Source organism: Bos taurus, chromosome 11 (genome assembly GCF_002263795.3).
Source record: "Bos taurus isolate L1 Dominette 01449 registration number 42190680 breed Hereford chromosome 11, ARS-UCD2.0, whole genome shotgun sequence".
NCBI classification, from domain to species: domain Eukaryota; kingdom Metazoa; phylum Chordata; class Mammalia; order Artiodactyla; family Bovidae; genus Bos; species Bos taurus.
This window is the reverse complement of record NC_037338.1, coordinates 1,960,058-1,975,295: the sequence shown is the minus strand read 5'-3', so window position 1 is coordinate 1,975,295 and position 15,238 is coordinate 1,960,058. Positions and strand designations below refer to the sequence as shown.

The 15,238-nt window shown below is 45.4% G+C and overlaps 1 protein-coding gene across 2 annotated transcripts; it reads left to right on the top strand.

The window, feature by feature from the left end:
- The first annotated feature begins 52 nt into the window (after positions 1-52).
- Positions 53-13,261, top strand: ZNF514 (zinc finger protein 514). 2 transcript variants are annotated; one of them, NM_001110091.1, is made up of 5 exons: positions 4,908-5,497; positions 6,272-6,360; positions 9,058-9,184; positions 9,487-9,582; positions 11,902-13,261. In NM_001110091.1, the coding sequence occupies exons 1-5, from the start codon at positions 5,479-5,481 to the stop codon at positions 12,933-12,935; spliced, it is 1,365 nt and encodes a 454-aa protein (NP_001103561.2). In that variant the 5' UTR covers positions 4,908-5,478; the 3' UTR covers positions 12,936-13,261. The 2 variants fall into 2 exon arrangements, with proteins under 2 accessions (XP_015328830.1, NP_001103561.2); XM_015473344.3 differs by having other exon boundaries at positions 53-6,360.
- Positions 13,262-15,238: the final 1,977 nt, after the last annotated feature.

Here is a 15,238-nt window from a genome sequence, read left to right as displayed (position 1 = left end):
ATAGCTTGGCCTTGGGAGACTCCATTTCCCAGAAGTCTCAGCGGTGGGAGCGCTTTAATATGACGTATAAAGATCTGCGCGAGCGTACACTTCTGAAACGAGTTGGCGGCGCTGGACCCAATCCTACGTGCTAGTGCGGCAGCTTGATCATGAAAAAGCAACCGGTCTTGGATGCTTGTGAGGCTTGTGTTCCCCCTGGAAGTGCTGCTTATGTGTGATGTCACGTCCCTCTGGTCCTCGGATGGGAGGGCCGTCCTAAGGAAATATGTCTCTCTCAGCCTTGGGACTCGTCCCTACTGAGAAGGATTTCTAGTCTTCTGACCCTCCGAAGGGCCTTGTTTCTGCTTCAGGTTGTTTGTTAACTGTCGGTTATAAAGTTTGGGCAGGAGAGACGCAGAGTTTGGGTCTGAGGATGGGGCTGCGCAGTGCACATTTTTCTGCTTAAGAGAGAAGAACCCAGGATATACGTGTATTTAATTGGGCAGCAGTGCGGACTCCCTACATTTTGAGCATACAGGAGCCAGCCTTCCATGGTACTACTGGAAGGACCCTCGTTGGAGACATCGTAGGGATTCTTAACCGTAGCTGCATGCCAGAATCACCTGAAGAGCTTTAACATATTGATGCCTGGGCCTCCCTCTGAAGAGTGAGAGTTTGAAAAGATCTGCAAGTGATCCTCAGTTCAGTTCAGTTGCCCAGTCAAGTCCGACTCTTTGCGACCCCATAGACTGCAGCACACCAGGCTTCCCTGTCCATCATCAGCTCCCAGAGTTTACTCAGACTCATGTCCATCCAGTCGGTGATGCCATCCAACCATCTCATCCTCTCTCGTCCCCTTCTCCTCCTGCTTTCAATCTTTCCCAGCATCAGGGTCTTTTCCAATAAGTCAGTTCTTTGCATGAGATGGCCAAAGTATTGGAGTTTCAGTTTCAGCATCAGTTCAGTTCAGTTCAGTCGCTCAGTCGTGTCTGACTCTTTGCGACCCCATGAAGTCCTTCCTGAATGAATATTCAGGACTGATTTCCTTTAAGATTGCCTGGTTGGATTTCCTTGCTGTCCAAGGTACTCTCAAGAGTCTTTTCCAACACAGCAATTCAAAAGGATCAATTCTTCAGCGCTCAGTTTTCTTTATAGTCCAACTGTCACATCCATACATGATTACTGGAAAAACCATAGCTTTAACTAGACAGACCTTTGTTGGTAAAGTAATGTCTCTGCTTTTTAATATGCTGCCTAGGTTGGTCATAACTTTTCTTCCAAGGAGTAAGCGTCTTTTAATTTCATGGCTGCAGTCACCATCTGCAGTGATTTTGGAGCCCCCCAAAATAGAGTCTTCCACTGTTTCCATTGTTTCCCCATCTATTTGCCATGAAGTGATGGGACCAGATGCCATGATCTTAGTTTTCTGAATGTTAATTTTAAGCCAACTTTTTTGCTCTCCTCTTTCACTTTCATCAAGAGGCTCTTTAGTTCTTCGCTTTCTGCCATAAGGGTGGTATCATCTGGATATCTGAGGTATCATCTGGATATCTGGATATCTGCAATCTTGATTCCAGCTTGTGCTTCATCCAGCTCAGCGTTTCTCATGACGTACTCTGCATGTAAGTTAAATAAGCAGGGTGACAATATACAGCCTTGATGTACTCCTTTTCCTATTTGGAATCAGTCTGTTCCATGTCCAGTTCTAACTGTTGCTTCTTGACCTGCATACAGATTTCTCTGAATGCAAGTGATCCTAATGTGCAGCTAAAGCTAAGACTCACTGATCTATAGCTCCAGGGAAGACTTGAAATTATACCAGAAAAATGTGATAAAGTCTACAGTCAGGAACAAGTCTACACTTAAACTAAAAAAACCCTAAATTGCCTACAATAGTCAAGGCATTGTTACAAATAAAACACAGTTACTGCCCCCAAGGAACTCATGGTCCAATGGACAAATCAGAATGTGAAATTATTACAACACAGCAGTGTGTGCTACAATTATGTCATGTCCAAGATACTATGGGAGTAGAATGGAAGAAGCAATAAATTATGGCTGGGAAAGTTGGAAAAAGGCTTCCTCTAACTGGTACACTTGATGATTAATTACCTTCTTAACATTAGTTCAGTTCAGTTCAGTTGCTCATTCATGTCTGATTCTTTGCGATCCCATGAATCGCAGCAAGCCAGGCCTCCCTGTCCATCACCAACTCCCAGAGTCCACCCAAACCCATGTCCATTAAGTCGGTGATGCCATCCAACCTCATCCAATCTCATCCTCTCTCGTTCCCTTCTCCTCCTGCCCTCAATCCTTCCCAGCATCAGGGTCTTTTCAAATGAGTCAGCTCTTTGCATCAGGTGGCCAAAGTATTGGAGTTTCAGCTTCAACATCAGTCCTTCCAATGAACACCCAGGACTGATCTCCTTTAGGATGGACTGGTTGGATCTTCTTGCAGTCCAAGGGACTCTCAAGAGTCTTCTCCAACACCACAGTTCAAAAGCTCAATTCTTCGGTGCTCAGCTTTCTTTACAGTCCAACTCTCACATCCATACATGACCACTGGAAAAACCATAGCTTTGACTAGATGGACCTTTGTTGACAAAGTAATATCTCTGCTTTCGAATATGCTATCTAGGAACTTTCCTTCCAAGGAGTAAGCGTCTTTTAATTTCATGGCTGCAATCACCATCTCCAGTGATTTTGGAGCCCAGAAAAATAAAGTCAGCCACTGTTTCCACTGTTTCCCCATCTATTTGCCATGAAGTGATGCGACTGGATGCCACAATCTTAGTTTTCTGAATGTTGAGCTTTAAGCCAACTTTTTCACTCTCCACTTTCACTTTCATCAAGAGGCTCTTTAGTTCTTCTTCACTTTCTGCCATAAGGGTGGTGTCATCTGCATATCTGAGGTTATTGATATTTCTCCTGGCAATCTTGATTCCAGCTTGTGCTTCATCCAGCTCAGCGTTTCTCATGATGTACTCTGCATGTAAGTTAAATAAGCAGGGTGACAATATACAGCCTTGACGTGGATGTACTCCTTTTCCTATTTGGAACCAGTCTGCTGTTCCATGTCCAGTTCTAACTGTTGCTTCCTGACTTGCATATAGGTTTCTCAAGAGGCAGGTCAGGTGGTCTGGTATTCCCATCTCTTTCAGAATTTTCCACAGTTTATTGTCATCCACACAGTCAAAGGCTTTGGCATAGTCAATAAAGCAGAAATAGATGTTTTTCCAGAACTCTTGCTTTTTTGATGATACAATGGATGTTGGCGATTTGATCTCTGGTTCCTCTGCCTTTTCTAAAACCAGCTTGAACATCTGCAAGTTCACGGTTCATGTATTGCTGAAGCCTGGCTTGGAGAATTTTGAGCATTACTTTACTAGTGTGTGAGATGAGTGCAATTGTGCAGTAGTTTGAGCATTCTTTGGCATTGCCTTTCTTTGAGATTGGAATTAAAACTGACCTTTTCCAGTCCTGTGGCCACTGCTGAGTTTTCCAAAGTAATTACCTTTTTACTTTTCTTTAAGAAAAAAGCAACTTAGGCAGAGAGTATAGGACCAGCAAAGATACAGGCTAGAGGATAAAAGTGCAAAGAATCAGTAACATCTGAAGCAGTTCAATTTCTGGTTATGTCAGCCACCAATGAGATGACACTCTTCATGTGTTCATACCCTCACCTTTTTTGGTTCCAGAGCACAGAAGAGAACAGAGACTCCTGTGCCAGCCATGGTTCCCAGGCAGCCCTGCCCCTCTTTCCTCACTCTGGCTCCAGAGAAGGAGGGCTTACTTGCTGGGCACTTGCTGAACCATCTTGGCCATCTGTGTCACCAGAAGTGCTGGCAGAAGGGTGAAACATTAAAAGAGCAAGAAAGGAGAAAAGGCCTTTTGCCCTGATAAATTATTTGTCTCAACTGTAAGGTATAGTTAGAGAAGAGGCAATGAAGAAAGGAAGACGACCTCAACGGAGACAGGTTCAGGCAAGGAGGGGCGACAGTCGTCTAACAACCAGGCTGAGCGCGTGCAGGATCAGGGAAGCTTCATATTTAAGGGGAGGTTTTGCAGAAGCGATACGGGAAGATTTAGGCGGATGAACAGGGGTGGAGGGTCCCCGGATGACGCAATCTGCCCAGAGTATCGGGGTGGGACTTAAAGTTCAGTTTTGTCTTCCTGGAAGTCAGGTGGTTCAGCAAGGGCCCTTGAGGTCTTTATCTTCTTTTCTAAGCCGAAAAACTCCTTCACCAACCTCTCAGTCCTCAAAAGTCTCCTCTCTGGTCGAAAAGTGCCTCGGGAGAACTATCGTTTTAATATCCAGATCATTTTTCTATTTCTTTTAGGTCCGAAATGATCCCGCTTCTAGAGGAGGAATGTGTCCAAAGTTCTCTTTGAGTTCACCCTTCGCTGAACGTAAACTTGGGGGGAGGCGGGCGGGGAGCAGTGGGAGAAAGACGGAGAGGTAGGGAACAGCCTGTCAGGATCTCCTGGACATTTTATAAGAAATTCACATTTCTGGAGAGCCTCCTAGAAATTCTTATTTGGCAGGCTCGGGGTTTAGGCCAAGATTTTTTTGTTGTTGTTTGTTTAACTCCAGTGGCTTCTGTTGAACTGCCCCAAACCCGGCTCTTGGGCCCAGTTACTAAAGGCACTTCCAATACGGGGATTGCTTCCGGTTCCCAGCCCGTGGCGGAGGGGTGGGGCTGGGGGGGCGGTGCAGAGTGAAACCTCTGTCCAGGTAGCTGGTGCGCACTTGCCCAGCCTTCAATTGCCAGAGCAGAGGACCGAAGGTTCCCAAGCTGCCAGTGCGCAGGCGCGGCTCGTTCGACCTCCCCCCCCCTACAGACCCGCCCCCGACGCTTGTTCTGGGGACCCTGGCGTGGTGGCCTTCCTCTCGCGCAGGCTCAGGACGGGTCTCGGGAGGCGGGGCTGGAACCCGGGTGTTGCTTGGATCTTTGTGGGTTCAGCTACACCTGGTGCGCAGGCCAGCCATGGGGGTTGCGCCCTGAGCCAGTGACAGAGTGCGAAGTGTCCCTCCGTCTGCCCGCCTGCGAGGGGCTGAGGAGGCCTGGAACTGGGCGCAGAGTTGCAGGGCCGATCGGTTCCCTGTGAGCTCTCCAGAAGCAATTCTGGAGGAGCGCGGGGCACCGAGATCTCAGGTGTGGCTGTGGCCATTTCCTAGTGGTCTCCGTGGGAGCTGGGTCCCAGAGTTCGGTCTCCAGAAGGAGGGCGGCGGCCGGGCTTCTGAGGCGTCTGGGAGTGCGAGAGGAGAAAGAGCATCGCCTCCCGCAGTCACAGCCGCAGCCGCACTGCGCTCAGCTGGGACGCCAGTCTGGGTTTGACAGCCCTGCTGTGGGTCCTGCGGGTCGGCTGGGCGTGGCTGCACGAAGTGGGGATGCCCGGTGTCATCCGGTTCGCTCCCCGCTCCCTGATCCCCGGGAGGATCGCAGGGCCGCCGCCAATGACAAAGATTTGGACTTAGTGAAAGGACTAGCCCCAGCTATGGACTCCAGAGTTTCAGGTTTGGATATCGAGGGTGCCGCGGGCCGGAACCCTCCTGGGGAGTCAGTCTGGGTCTAGGAGGAGAAGGAAGACCATAGGATGAGGGCAGGGAGTCCCACTGGCGGGGCAGAGTCTGTCCTTGGGATTTCCCAGGCAAGAACATTGTAGTGCGTTGCCATTTCCTTCTCCGGACCCAGGGTTTGAACCCGAGTCTCCTGCATTGGCAGGCGGATTCTTTAGCACTGAACCACCTGGGAAGCCCTGACCTTATAATAAAGGGGCTCTTAAAATACGCTTTAGAGACCTAATGATGCTTTAGAACACTCAAGAAAGCGTCTCAGGAAGACCTGGCCTCTGCACTACTTCCCAAGGAGAAGGGGAGAGGTGTGACTTCCGCAAAGTCCCATATCTTTATGTGGTCTTGTCCTAGGCCTTATTTTGTCTTGTTAACCTGTCTTATACCCTCAGGTGACATTTAAAGTTCCTTGAAGTACTTCTCCATGTTTATATTTTCAAAAGGCCTAATATAGGACCTGCATATTGGAGGTCCAGTGACTACAAAGGAGTGGCCAGACTGTGGTCACCCCCCAGCTACCTACAGCTTGCTGTGGCCTATGGACACGGGGGGGCCTCATGCAGCAGTGTGCACAGGCAGCCTGTAGCTTGTCCCTCAGCTCCCTTAGGTCCAGCCTTATCCCGGGAAACCATGCGGGTGACACACTGACTTGGGGAGTCTGGGAGCTGTAAATCTCATGAGGGTTAGCCTTCCTTATGGCTCCTTTTACCTTCCTAGTTCTCCCTTCTCAGGACCCTGCTCTTCCTCCAGAGAGAGGCCTAGGAGAAAAGGGAACAGCCAGTTTATTCCTGAAAGCCAGACCTCAGGTAAGTTGGGGTTCTCTTTAAGTTTTTCTCAAATGCCTGTTTTGCCTCCTTTTCTCTGTTTTGCCCCTTTTCCCTTGTTTGCCAAAGGGAACTGGACCCAATTCCTGCTCTGCAGGAGGCAGAGCCCATCAAGGCTTTTGCTGGTCTCCTTTCCCCAGGGCCCTCTGCTCAGTGAGACTGGGCCCCTGTGCACGTGTTATCTTCCTGGATTAGTGTGGTGACACACTGAGGACCCTGGCCTTGGGATTGGCGGGGGGAGGATCTTTTATGTGTCCTGGTTCTGCTGTCTGGTTATAGCTCCCAGTCCAGTGTTCTCCTTGGCTCTTGGCTCTGCCCTCCAGAAGTTCCTTCCTTTTGCAGTATCTCCCTTGGTTGCATATGAAGATGATATTAAACTTTTTTTGAGGGCTAAGCAGCTTTTTTATCCTGAGTAGTTTGATGGCCCAAGGATTGTTTCAAGTCTTGCACCTTCAGTGTGACTCTCAAAAACCTGACCAGCTTTTTGTGCATTTGCTTCCATTAGCTCCGTATATCAATAGCTTTTCCCACAGTTGTTATTGAAATATGCCCCTCTCTTTAGACTAAATTGTGGAGCTTTGGGGGTTTGCTTGGCAAAACCTTACTTTTAGTCACTCTGAGCAATTTGGTCCCACTGAGAGGATTTACTGGGAGCCATAACTGAACTGAAACAAAAGGTCTGACAATCACACTCATGACTTAGTCCTTGCCATTAGGCTGGGTTTTAATCATCTTTTGTCATGCAAAAGCTATATCTATTTTGTCTTTGACCAGTTGGAAATGAGAATTCATTAAATCTCCAACCTTGCAAGTCCTGGAATTTCTGGGACACTTTCTTCTTCTTTTAAAATATTAAAAAAAAATTTTTTTTTTTTGCTATGCCATGTGGCATGTGGGATCTTAGTTCCCCAACCAGGGATTGAACCCACTTCCCCTGAATTGGAAGCCCAGAGTCTTAACCACTGGACAGCCAGGGAAGTCCCTCTGGACACTTTCTCTTTGCCTTACATTTTTATTTTGCAAATCAGCAAACTCTTAGACTAATTTTTGTGTGTGTGTGTCATACTTTTGTCAAATGTAGCCAGTGACAACCAGCTCCTACCACTGATGTTATATTTCCCTCCTTGTCTCATCACATCACCAGCTCATGCTTGCATTGTTCCTCTTTCAAGTTATTGCATCAAGTTTTACCACACAGTTCACCACTAAATTACATGGGTTGCCGTCTTGCCAGTTGCTGCCTGGCCCTGAAGCCACTATCACGTATTTTAGGCTTTTGTATTATGGCAGAACTCCACCTGGAGACCAGCTTTTTTAATGAGTCAGTTGAGGCTAGTTATACTGTGATAACACAGCAAATCCTGAGGCGCTTACACCAACAACAGTTTATTTCTTGTCCACATTACATGCAAGCTATGGTTTTGCCCCACATCTTCACTCTGGGATCATTTGCCATTCTTAGAGCAGCAATTGTAGAAGCTGACTGTGAAAGCTTTTGCTCATAAGTAGCTCATGTCACTTGCTTCACATTCCAAATGTGAAAGTGAATGACTTGACTACACCTGAGTCAGTGGGGTAGGAAAATCAATTCTATAGGGAGGGCCAATGAATATTTTGCACAAATAGTACAATCTATCATTTGGCTCACTAAGGTAGTGAGTTTTCCACATTTGATTATTTTGGACTGCCTTTAATATAAAATTGTTAGTTTGGCTTATTCTGTGCAATCAGTATCTAAATGGGATTTGACTTTTAAACATTTTGAGGGGAAAGTAAAAGGAGTTTATACTACCTTCACTTACTTGCTTTTTAGTTCATAGTTTATGGCTTATTGTACAATGTAAGTCAATTGAAAGTATTGTCGTTATAGAGGCTGACAGGATAGTTCTGGCTGGGACCCACAGAATGGTTGTACCTTGTGAAGAACTGAGATCTGGGGTTCTCACTCTTAACTTTGCACATTTAGGAACTGAAAAATGATTAGGCTTTTTGGGGAGATGATTTATATTAATCAGACTCACAAAAGACTTACTCATTCACTGTCAGTCCATTTGACATACTTTCACTGAACTGTGTGCTGGCAGCTCTTATGGGATAAGTTATTCTAAGCCCCAAATGATTTTATTTGGCCTTAGTAAGAATTGTAATCGAAATCCTAGGCCACAACTTTCAAAAATACTTAGTTAGAAGACTATTGACACTATGATACACTCAGAATGCAGAGTTTGTTATTTTTATTTTATTTTGTTTTTTATTATTTTATTTTGTTTTTCAGTTTGTTATTTTTATTTTAATCAGTTTGTTATTTTTAATTGATTCTATTTAAATGTCACTAAATTGTGAGACATTCTGAAAATTGAGGAAATGGATTGTATTTATTTCTCCCACATAAGTGGAGTGTCTCTAAAGGTTTGATTCTCCTGAGGCCCTGATTATATTCCTAAGCAGTTTGATGTTGAGATCTGTGGGCATTGCGTGGGATACTGAGTAGTAAGGATGACACAGTCCCTGGAGCAGCTTAAAATGTTTTTCAGATGGTAAAACCTGGCATTGCGATAGCCAGGAACTTTTGGAATCCCTTCTTGTACACCCTAAGGTTCTATTCAGACACCCGTCTCCCCTTCTCCCAGGGCCATGAGTGTGCTCTCCGAGGGTGCAAGGTTGTCTTCTGTGTTTCAGGACCTGATGACATTTGAGGATGTGGCTGTGGAATTCACCTGGTGGGAGTGGGGGCAGTTGGACCCTACTCAGAAGGACCTGTACTGGGAGGTGATGCTGGAGAATTTCAAGAACCTGGCCTCCCTGGGTGAGCTCAGCTCCTCCAAAGCCCAGAGCCTGCCCATCAGGCCATCTTTAGTTCCTTGGTGTTTAAAAGCTAGGGGTGTCTGGGCCTGTTGGCTGACTTTTGCCCTGAAATTCCAGAATTAGACATTTATTTTCTCTTGGGGGCCAGGAGATTCAGTATTTTTTCTCCTTGTAGGAAAGTCCCGGTGTATGTGAGATCAGAGTAAGACGCTTTATGACTTCACCATGCTTAGTTGCAGGCTGTCCACAAGCCTTGGCCTCTTACATACCCATACCATGATCCTTTTCCTTCTCTACCACCAGGGTTTCCAGTGTCCAAACCATATATGATCTGCCAGTTGGAGGAAGGGGAAGAGCCCTGTATTTTAGAGAGAGAAATCTCAACAGGTGTCCACTCAGGTGAGAGTCAGGCTAAAACAACAGTATACATCATAAGGGCCAACTGTGACTGGAAAGTTTTTTAAACCCTTGGTCAGGGGCCTCTTCTTTGAGAAGGTGCGGTCACTTGCTAGGAGCCCTTTTCTTTGAAAAGGTGAAGTTGCTTGCCAAGAGCCCTCCACTCCAGTATTTTGAATACTTGTAGGCTTCCATAATGTTTTCTGGTATGAAAAGATGTTCATTTTCTTCTCTAGTGTTTATCTTTCCTTTGTTTCTTGTGAGTAATGTAGATAAGAAATAAACATCTGCCCATCTCTGCCTACCCTTCAGGGTCCTTGGGACTATGTGTCATCACTAGATGTCACATGGTCAGTGTTAGATGGAGTCTAAGGACCAACAGTTGTTAAGTCCTATTCCAGCAGGGATAATAAAGAGTTATCAGCAGATCAAACAGAACAGTTAAGTAGCCCAGAAATTAAAGGGCTACCAGCAAGGACATCCTGACGGATGACATCAGGAAGATCAAGGTGAGGACACTTCAGGCTTGATTAAGTTGGACTACAACAGAGGTGGTTCTAAGAACAAAGACCACTTCTTACCAGCTCTTGATGGCATCTCTTTGAATTCCTAGGTGACTTGAGACGTCGGGGTGGTAGGCTCCACCCCTTGGGACAGAATTCCAGACACAAAGCTCTCCTGCCTGGCATGCGCCGCTCAGGCATACTGCAGGAGATGACAGTCTGTGTCTGTGTCCATCTTTGAAACAGAATCAGCCTCAGGCCAGAGCTGAAGCTCCCCAAAGCAGGGCTCAAATCCTGAGAGCGCAGGCTGGGCCTCCGCACTCCAGAAGAGGACAGACAGGGGAGATGCTGATCTCTGTATTGGCACTCTCTTGATCATATTTCCCTCCAGAATGAGGGCAAGGGTCTGGCCTCTGGATCTAGTCTCACCATCAGTATCTGTCTGTTTACAGTGTTCTACAAATATGGTGTGTTTCAGAATCTCTAGGGGAGCTTGTGAGACACTCAGATCCTCAGGATCCCCACAAGACCTACTGGCTCAAAATCTGGCCTGTGGGAGCCCTGCTTAGGCATTGCCAGTCATTTCTCTCTTCAGAAGGGTCACTATTATTGTATTAGCTTTCTACTGTTGCTGAAACAAATTGTCATAAACTTAGTGGCTTTAATCAACACAAGTTTATTATCTCATAGTTCAAAACTCAGAATCAAGTATGGGTCTCACAGTGTTAAAATCAAGGTATCAGCATGGCTGAGTTCCTTTCTGGAGTGTCTAGGGGACAGTCTGTTTCCTGTTCATCTGTGTTGTTGGCAGAACCAATTCCTTACAATGGTCAGACTGAGTTTCTCGTTTTCTTGCTGGCTATAAGCTGAGGAGCATTCCCAGCTTCTAAAGATTGCTACATTTCTTGGCCCGTGGGTCCCTTCCTCCACCTTCAGAGCCAGAAGTGATGGGTCGAATCTTTCTCACACCACATCTGACTCAGCCAGGAACTGTCTCTGATTTTGAGAACTCATGTGATTAGACTGGGCCCACCTGAATGACTCATGATAATCTCCCAGCCTCAGGGTCTGTGCCCTTAATCACATCTTCAAAGTCTCTTCTGCCATGTAAAGTAACATGTTTATATGTTCCTGGGATTTGAATACATAAATATGTTCAGATGGACTTGGACATCTTTGGGGGATAATTATTCTGCCATCACAGTTACATGCAGTAATAGATGTTAAAGGTATACAGTATGTATATTATACTATGTATATAGTACATGATAATGTGTGGTGTGGACTGAGGTGTTGAGGGAAGATTTTGTGGAGGGCATCTTCCTACCCTCTTCTCATCTTTACAGTCTTTGGATTTACCTTGTGTTACTGTTGTTCAGTAGCTAAGTTGTGTCCAACTGCAACTCCATGGACTATAGCCCTCAAGGCCCCTCTCTGTCCATGGACTTTCCCAGGCAAGAATACTGGAGTGAGTTGCCATTTCCTTCCCAGAGGACCTTCCTTATCCAGGGATTGAACCTGCATCTCCTTCACTGCAGGCTGATTCTTTACCACTGAGCCACCAGGGAAGCCCTTACCTTGTGTACTGGAGTCCCAACACTGTTCTCTCAGGCTTTTCTAATCTCCAGTTACCTGCTTATCTTATTCTTGGCACTTACAAAATGTTCTTTAGACACACACCATTCTTGGAAGAGACTGTACACCTCTTTTAGGTATTATTTTAAAGGTTAATTATCTTATGTCTATCATAGGACTTTACTTCCTCTTGGCGTATAGAACAGGTAATACCAGCCTGTCTTTTTTTTTTTTTTTTTTCCAGACTGGGAGAGAAGGCCTCAAGCCAAGAAACCTATGCTAAGTCAGGGACTTTCCAAAGAAGAATTATTTCAGAGAGCATCAGTGGAGAAACACATTAGAGATGAATTCAGGTCCTCCAAACTGAAAGCAACCTGTGGTTGGGATGACCAGGTAGAGATATATCCAAAAAAACAGGAGAGACATCTGAAAGAAACGTCACTCACTCAGAAATCTCCTCCCACCCCTAAGAGAGGTCATGAATCGAGTGAATCTGGGACCAGTTCAGGTTTAAGATCAGTCCCTATTAACCAACACCATGTTCCCACAGGAGAAGGATACTATAATTGTGATACAGAATTCAGACAGATTTCAGGGAGAAGTGACTCTCGGAGAACCCAACCAGGGAAGAAATCTTGCAAATGCAATGAATGTGGGAAGTTGTTCCATTTCCAGTCAGAACTTCAGCGCCATCAGAGACGTCACACTGGAGAAAAGCCCTATGAGTGCGGTGAATGTGGAAGAGCCTTTGGTCATATTTCATCCCTTATTAAACATCAGAGAACTCATACTGGAGAGAAGCCCTATGAATGCAGTGAATGCAGGAGAGCCTTCAGCCAGAGTTCCTCTCTTGTTCTACATTATAGATTTCATACAGGAGAGAAACCCTACAAATGTAATGAATGTGGAAGGGCCTTTGGTCATACTTCGTCCCTTATTAAACATCAGAGAACTCACACTGGAGAAAAGCCCTATGAATGCAGAGAATGTGGGAGAACCTTCAGCCAGAGTTCCTCTCTCATTGTACACTACAGATTTCATACAGGAGAGAAACCTTACAAATGTAATAGGTGTGGGAGAGCCTTCAGCCAGAGTTCATCTCTCACTCAGCATTATAGACACCATACTGGAGAGAAACCCTACAAATGTAATGAGTGTGGAAGAGCCTTTGCTCACACTGCCTCCCTTATTAAACATCAGAAAAGTCATGCTGGGAAAAAAACCCTACGAATTCAGCCAATGCAGGAAGGCTTTCAGCTGGAAAACACACACCACTAAACCTCAGAGGATATACTGAATTATATATTAGAAAGCAATCCTAGGAGTGCAACGAATGTGGGAAGATTTTTGGTCAGAGGACACATTTTGCTCAACATCAGACAGGACACACCAAACCGAAGCTCTATTAAGAGGGGGTGGGCTTTCATCATACCTCCTCCCTTATCAAACACAAGAGAATTCAAACCAGTAAGAAACTATGTGAATATAATGGATTTGGAAAGGCTTTAGTTAGTGGGCCACACATTCAACATCAGAGAGTTTATTATTTAAAAAAAATTTTTTGATATGAACCATTTTTAAAGTCTTTATTGAATTTGTTACAATATTGTTTCTGTTTTATGTTTTGGTTTTCTGGCCATGAGGCATGTGGGATCTTAAATCCCTGACCAGGAATTGAACCCACACCCCCTGCTTTGGAAGGTGAAGTCTTAACCACTGGACCACCAGGGAAGTCTCCATACATGGGAGAATTTATACTGGGGGAAAGCCTCATCAGTGTAATCAGTATAGCACAGGCTTCAGTCACATAGTGTTTCAAAAGCACACAAAAATCCCTGAAACAACTCCAGATAACTCATACATATTTTACATTAGTAACAGGTTAAGTTTTCTTTCAAAGGGCAAAGTGAAGTGAAAGTCGCTCAGTCGTGTCTGACTCTTTGTGACCCCACGGACTCTACAGTCCATGGAATTCTCCAGGCCAGAATACTGGAGTGGGTAAGCCTTTCCCTTCTTCAGGGGATGTTCCCAAACCAGGGATTGAACCCAGGTCTCCTGCACTGCAGGCAGATTCTTCACCAACTGAGCCACAAAGGAAGCCCCATATATATATCCTTTCCCCCCGCAAGTGTCCTTCTCTAACCCTCACTCAGGTCACTTTATATGCCTGGATGCCTGCAACTTTGTAGCTGGTTTTTGCCTAACATAGTCCCTTTCTCTTATGTATCTCTGGCCATGTTAATCATTCTCATCAGTGGGCACCTATCCTGCCACCCTGTCCTGCCCCCCAAAGCCTCTGTTTTGCCTATAGGATAAAGGCTCACCTCTCAGTTTGACATTCAATGCCCTCCTCAGTCTGCCCTAACCTCTTGCTGTTCCTGATAAGAACCTCCATTTCAGACAAACTAGCTTGCTTGCCATACCTCAAACATGCGTCCACACTTTCCAGCCTGGGCTGTTCTGCCTAAGCTGTTCCACCAGCCAGGCATACCCTCTCCACTATCTAAAGCCTGGTGATCAGTCAGAACCCTATTCAAATGTCCCCTCATCTGGGAAGAAATCTCTTGAATACTGATGGGAAATCAGATCTTACTCAATTGCAATTGTAAAAGCATCTGTTTTTCCATAAGTATTATTTTTAATTACTGATTTCTGATTGTGCTGGATCTTCATTGCTGCACACAGGCTTTCTCTAGTTCTAGAGAGGGGGCTACGCTCTAGTTGTGGTGCACGGGCTTCACACTGTGGTGGCTTCTTATTGTGGAGCACGGGGTCTAGGGGTATGGGCTTCAGGAGCTGTAGCATGAAGGCTCAGTAGTTGTGCTATGAGGGCTCTAGGGCGTGTAGGCTTTAGTAGTTGAAGCACAGGGGCTCATTAGTTGTGGCTCTCAAACCTTAGAGCATGCATGCTTCAGTAGTTACAGCGCTTGGGCTCAATAGTTGTTGAATCTAGAGCATGGGCTTAGTAGTTGTGGCGCACGGGCTTAGTTGGCATGTGGAATCTTCTCATTCCAGTCCCCTATAATGAAAAGGACATCTTTTTTAGGTGTTAGTTCTAGAAGGTCTTGTAGGTCTTCATAGAACCATTCAACTTCAGCCTCTTCAGCATTACTGGTTGGGGCATAGACTTGGATTACCATGATATTGAATAGTTTGCCTTGGAAACGAACAGATATCATTCTATCATTTTTGAGAATGCATCCAAGTACTGCATTTTGGACTCTTTTGTTGACTATGACGGCTACTCCATTTCTTCTAAGGGATGGTTGCCCACAGTAGTGAAAATAATGGTCATCTGAGTTAAATTCACCCATTCCAGTCCATTTTAGTTCACTGATTCCTAAAATGTCAACGTTCACTCTTGCCATCTCCTGTTTCAATAATTGAAAAATCAAGAGTTCCAGAAAAACATCTATTTCTGCTTTATTGTCTATGCCAAAGCCTTTGACTGTGTGGATCACAATAAACTGTGGAAAATTCTGAAAGAGATGGGAATACCAGGCCACCTGACCTGCCTCTTGAGAAATCTGTATGCAGGTCAGGAAGCAACAGTTAGAACTGGACATGGAACAGCAGACTGG

What these genes read in the sequence shown, in the direction of transcription:
- ZNF514 (XM_015473344.3), top strand. Translation starts at nt 6,250, where the DNA reads ATGGCTCCTTTTACCTTCCTAGTTCTCCCTTCTCAGGACCCTGCTCTT. An exon ending in TCCTGAAAGCCAGACCTCAG is followed by an intron (nt 6,361 to 9,057) that starts GTAAGTTGGGGT and finishes TCTGTGTTTCAG; the next exon opens with GACCTGATGACATTTGAGGA. An exon ending in CTCAACAGGTGTCCACTCAG is followed by an intron (nt 9,583 to 11,901) that starts GTGAGAGTCAGG and finishes TTTTTTTTCCAG; the next exon opens with ACTGGGAGAGAAGGCCTCAA.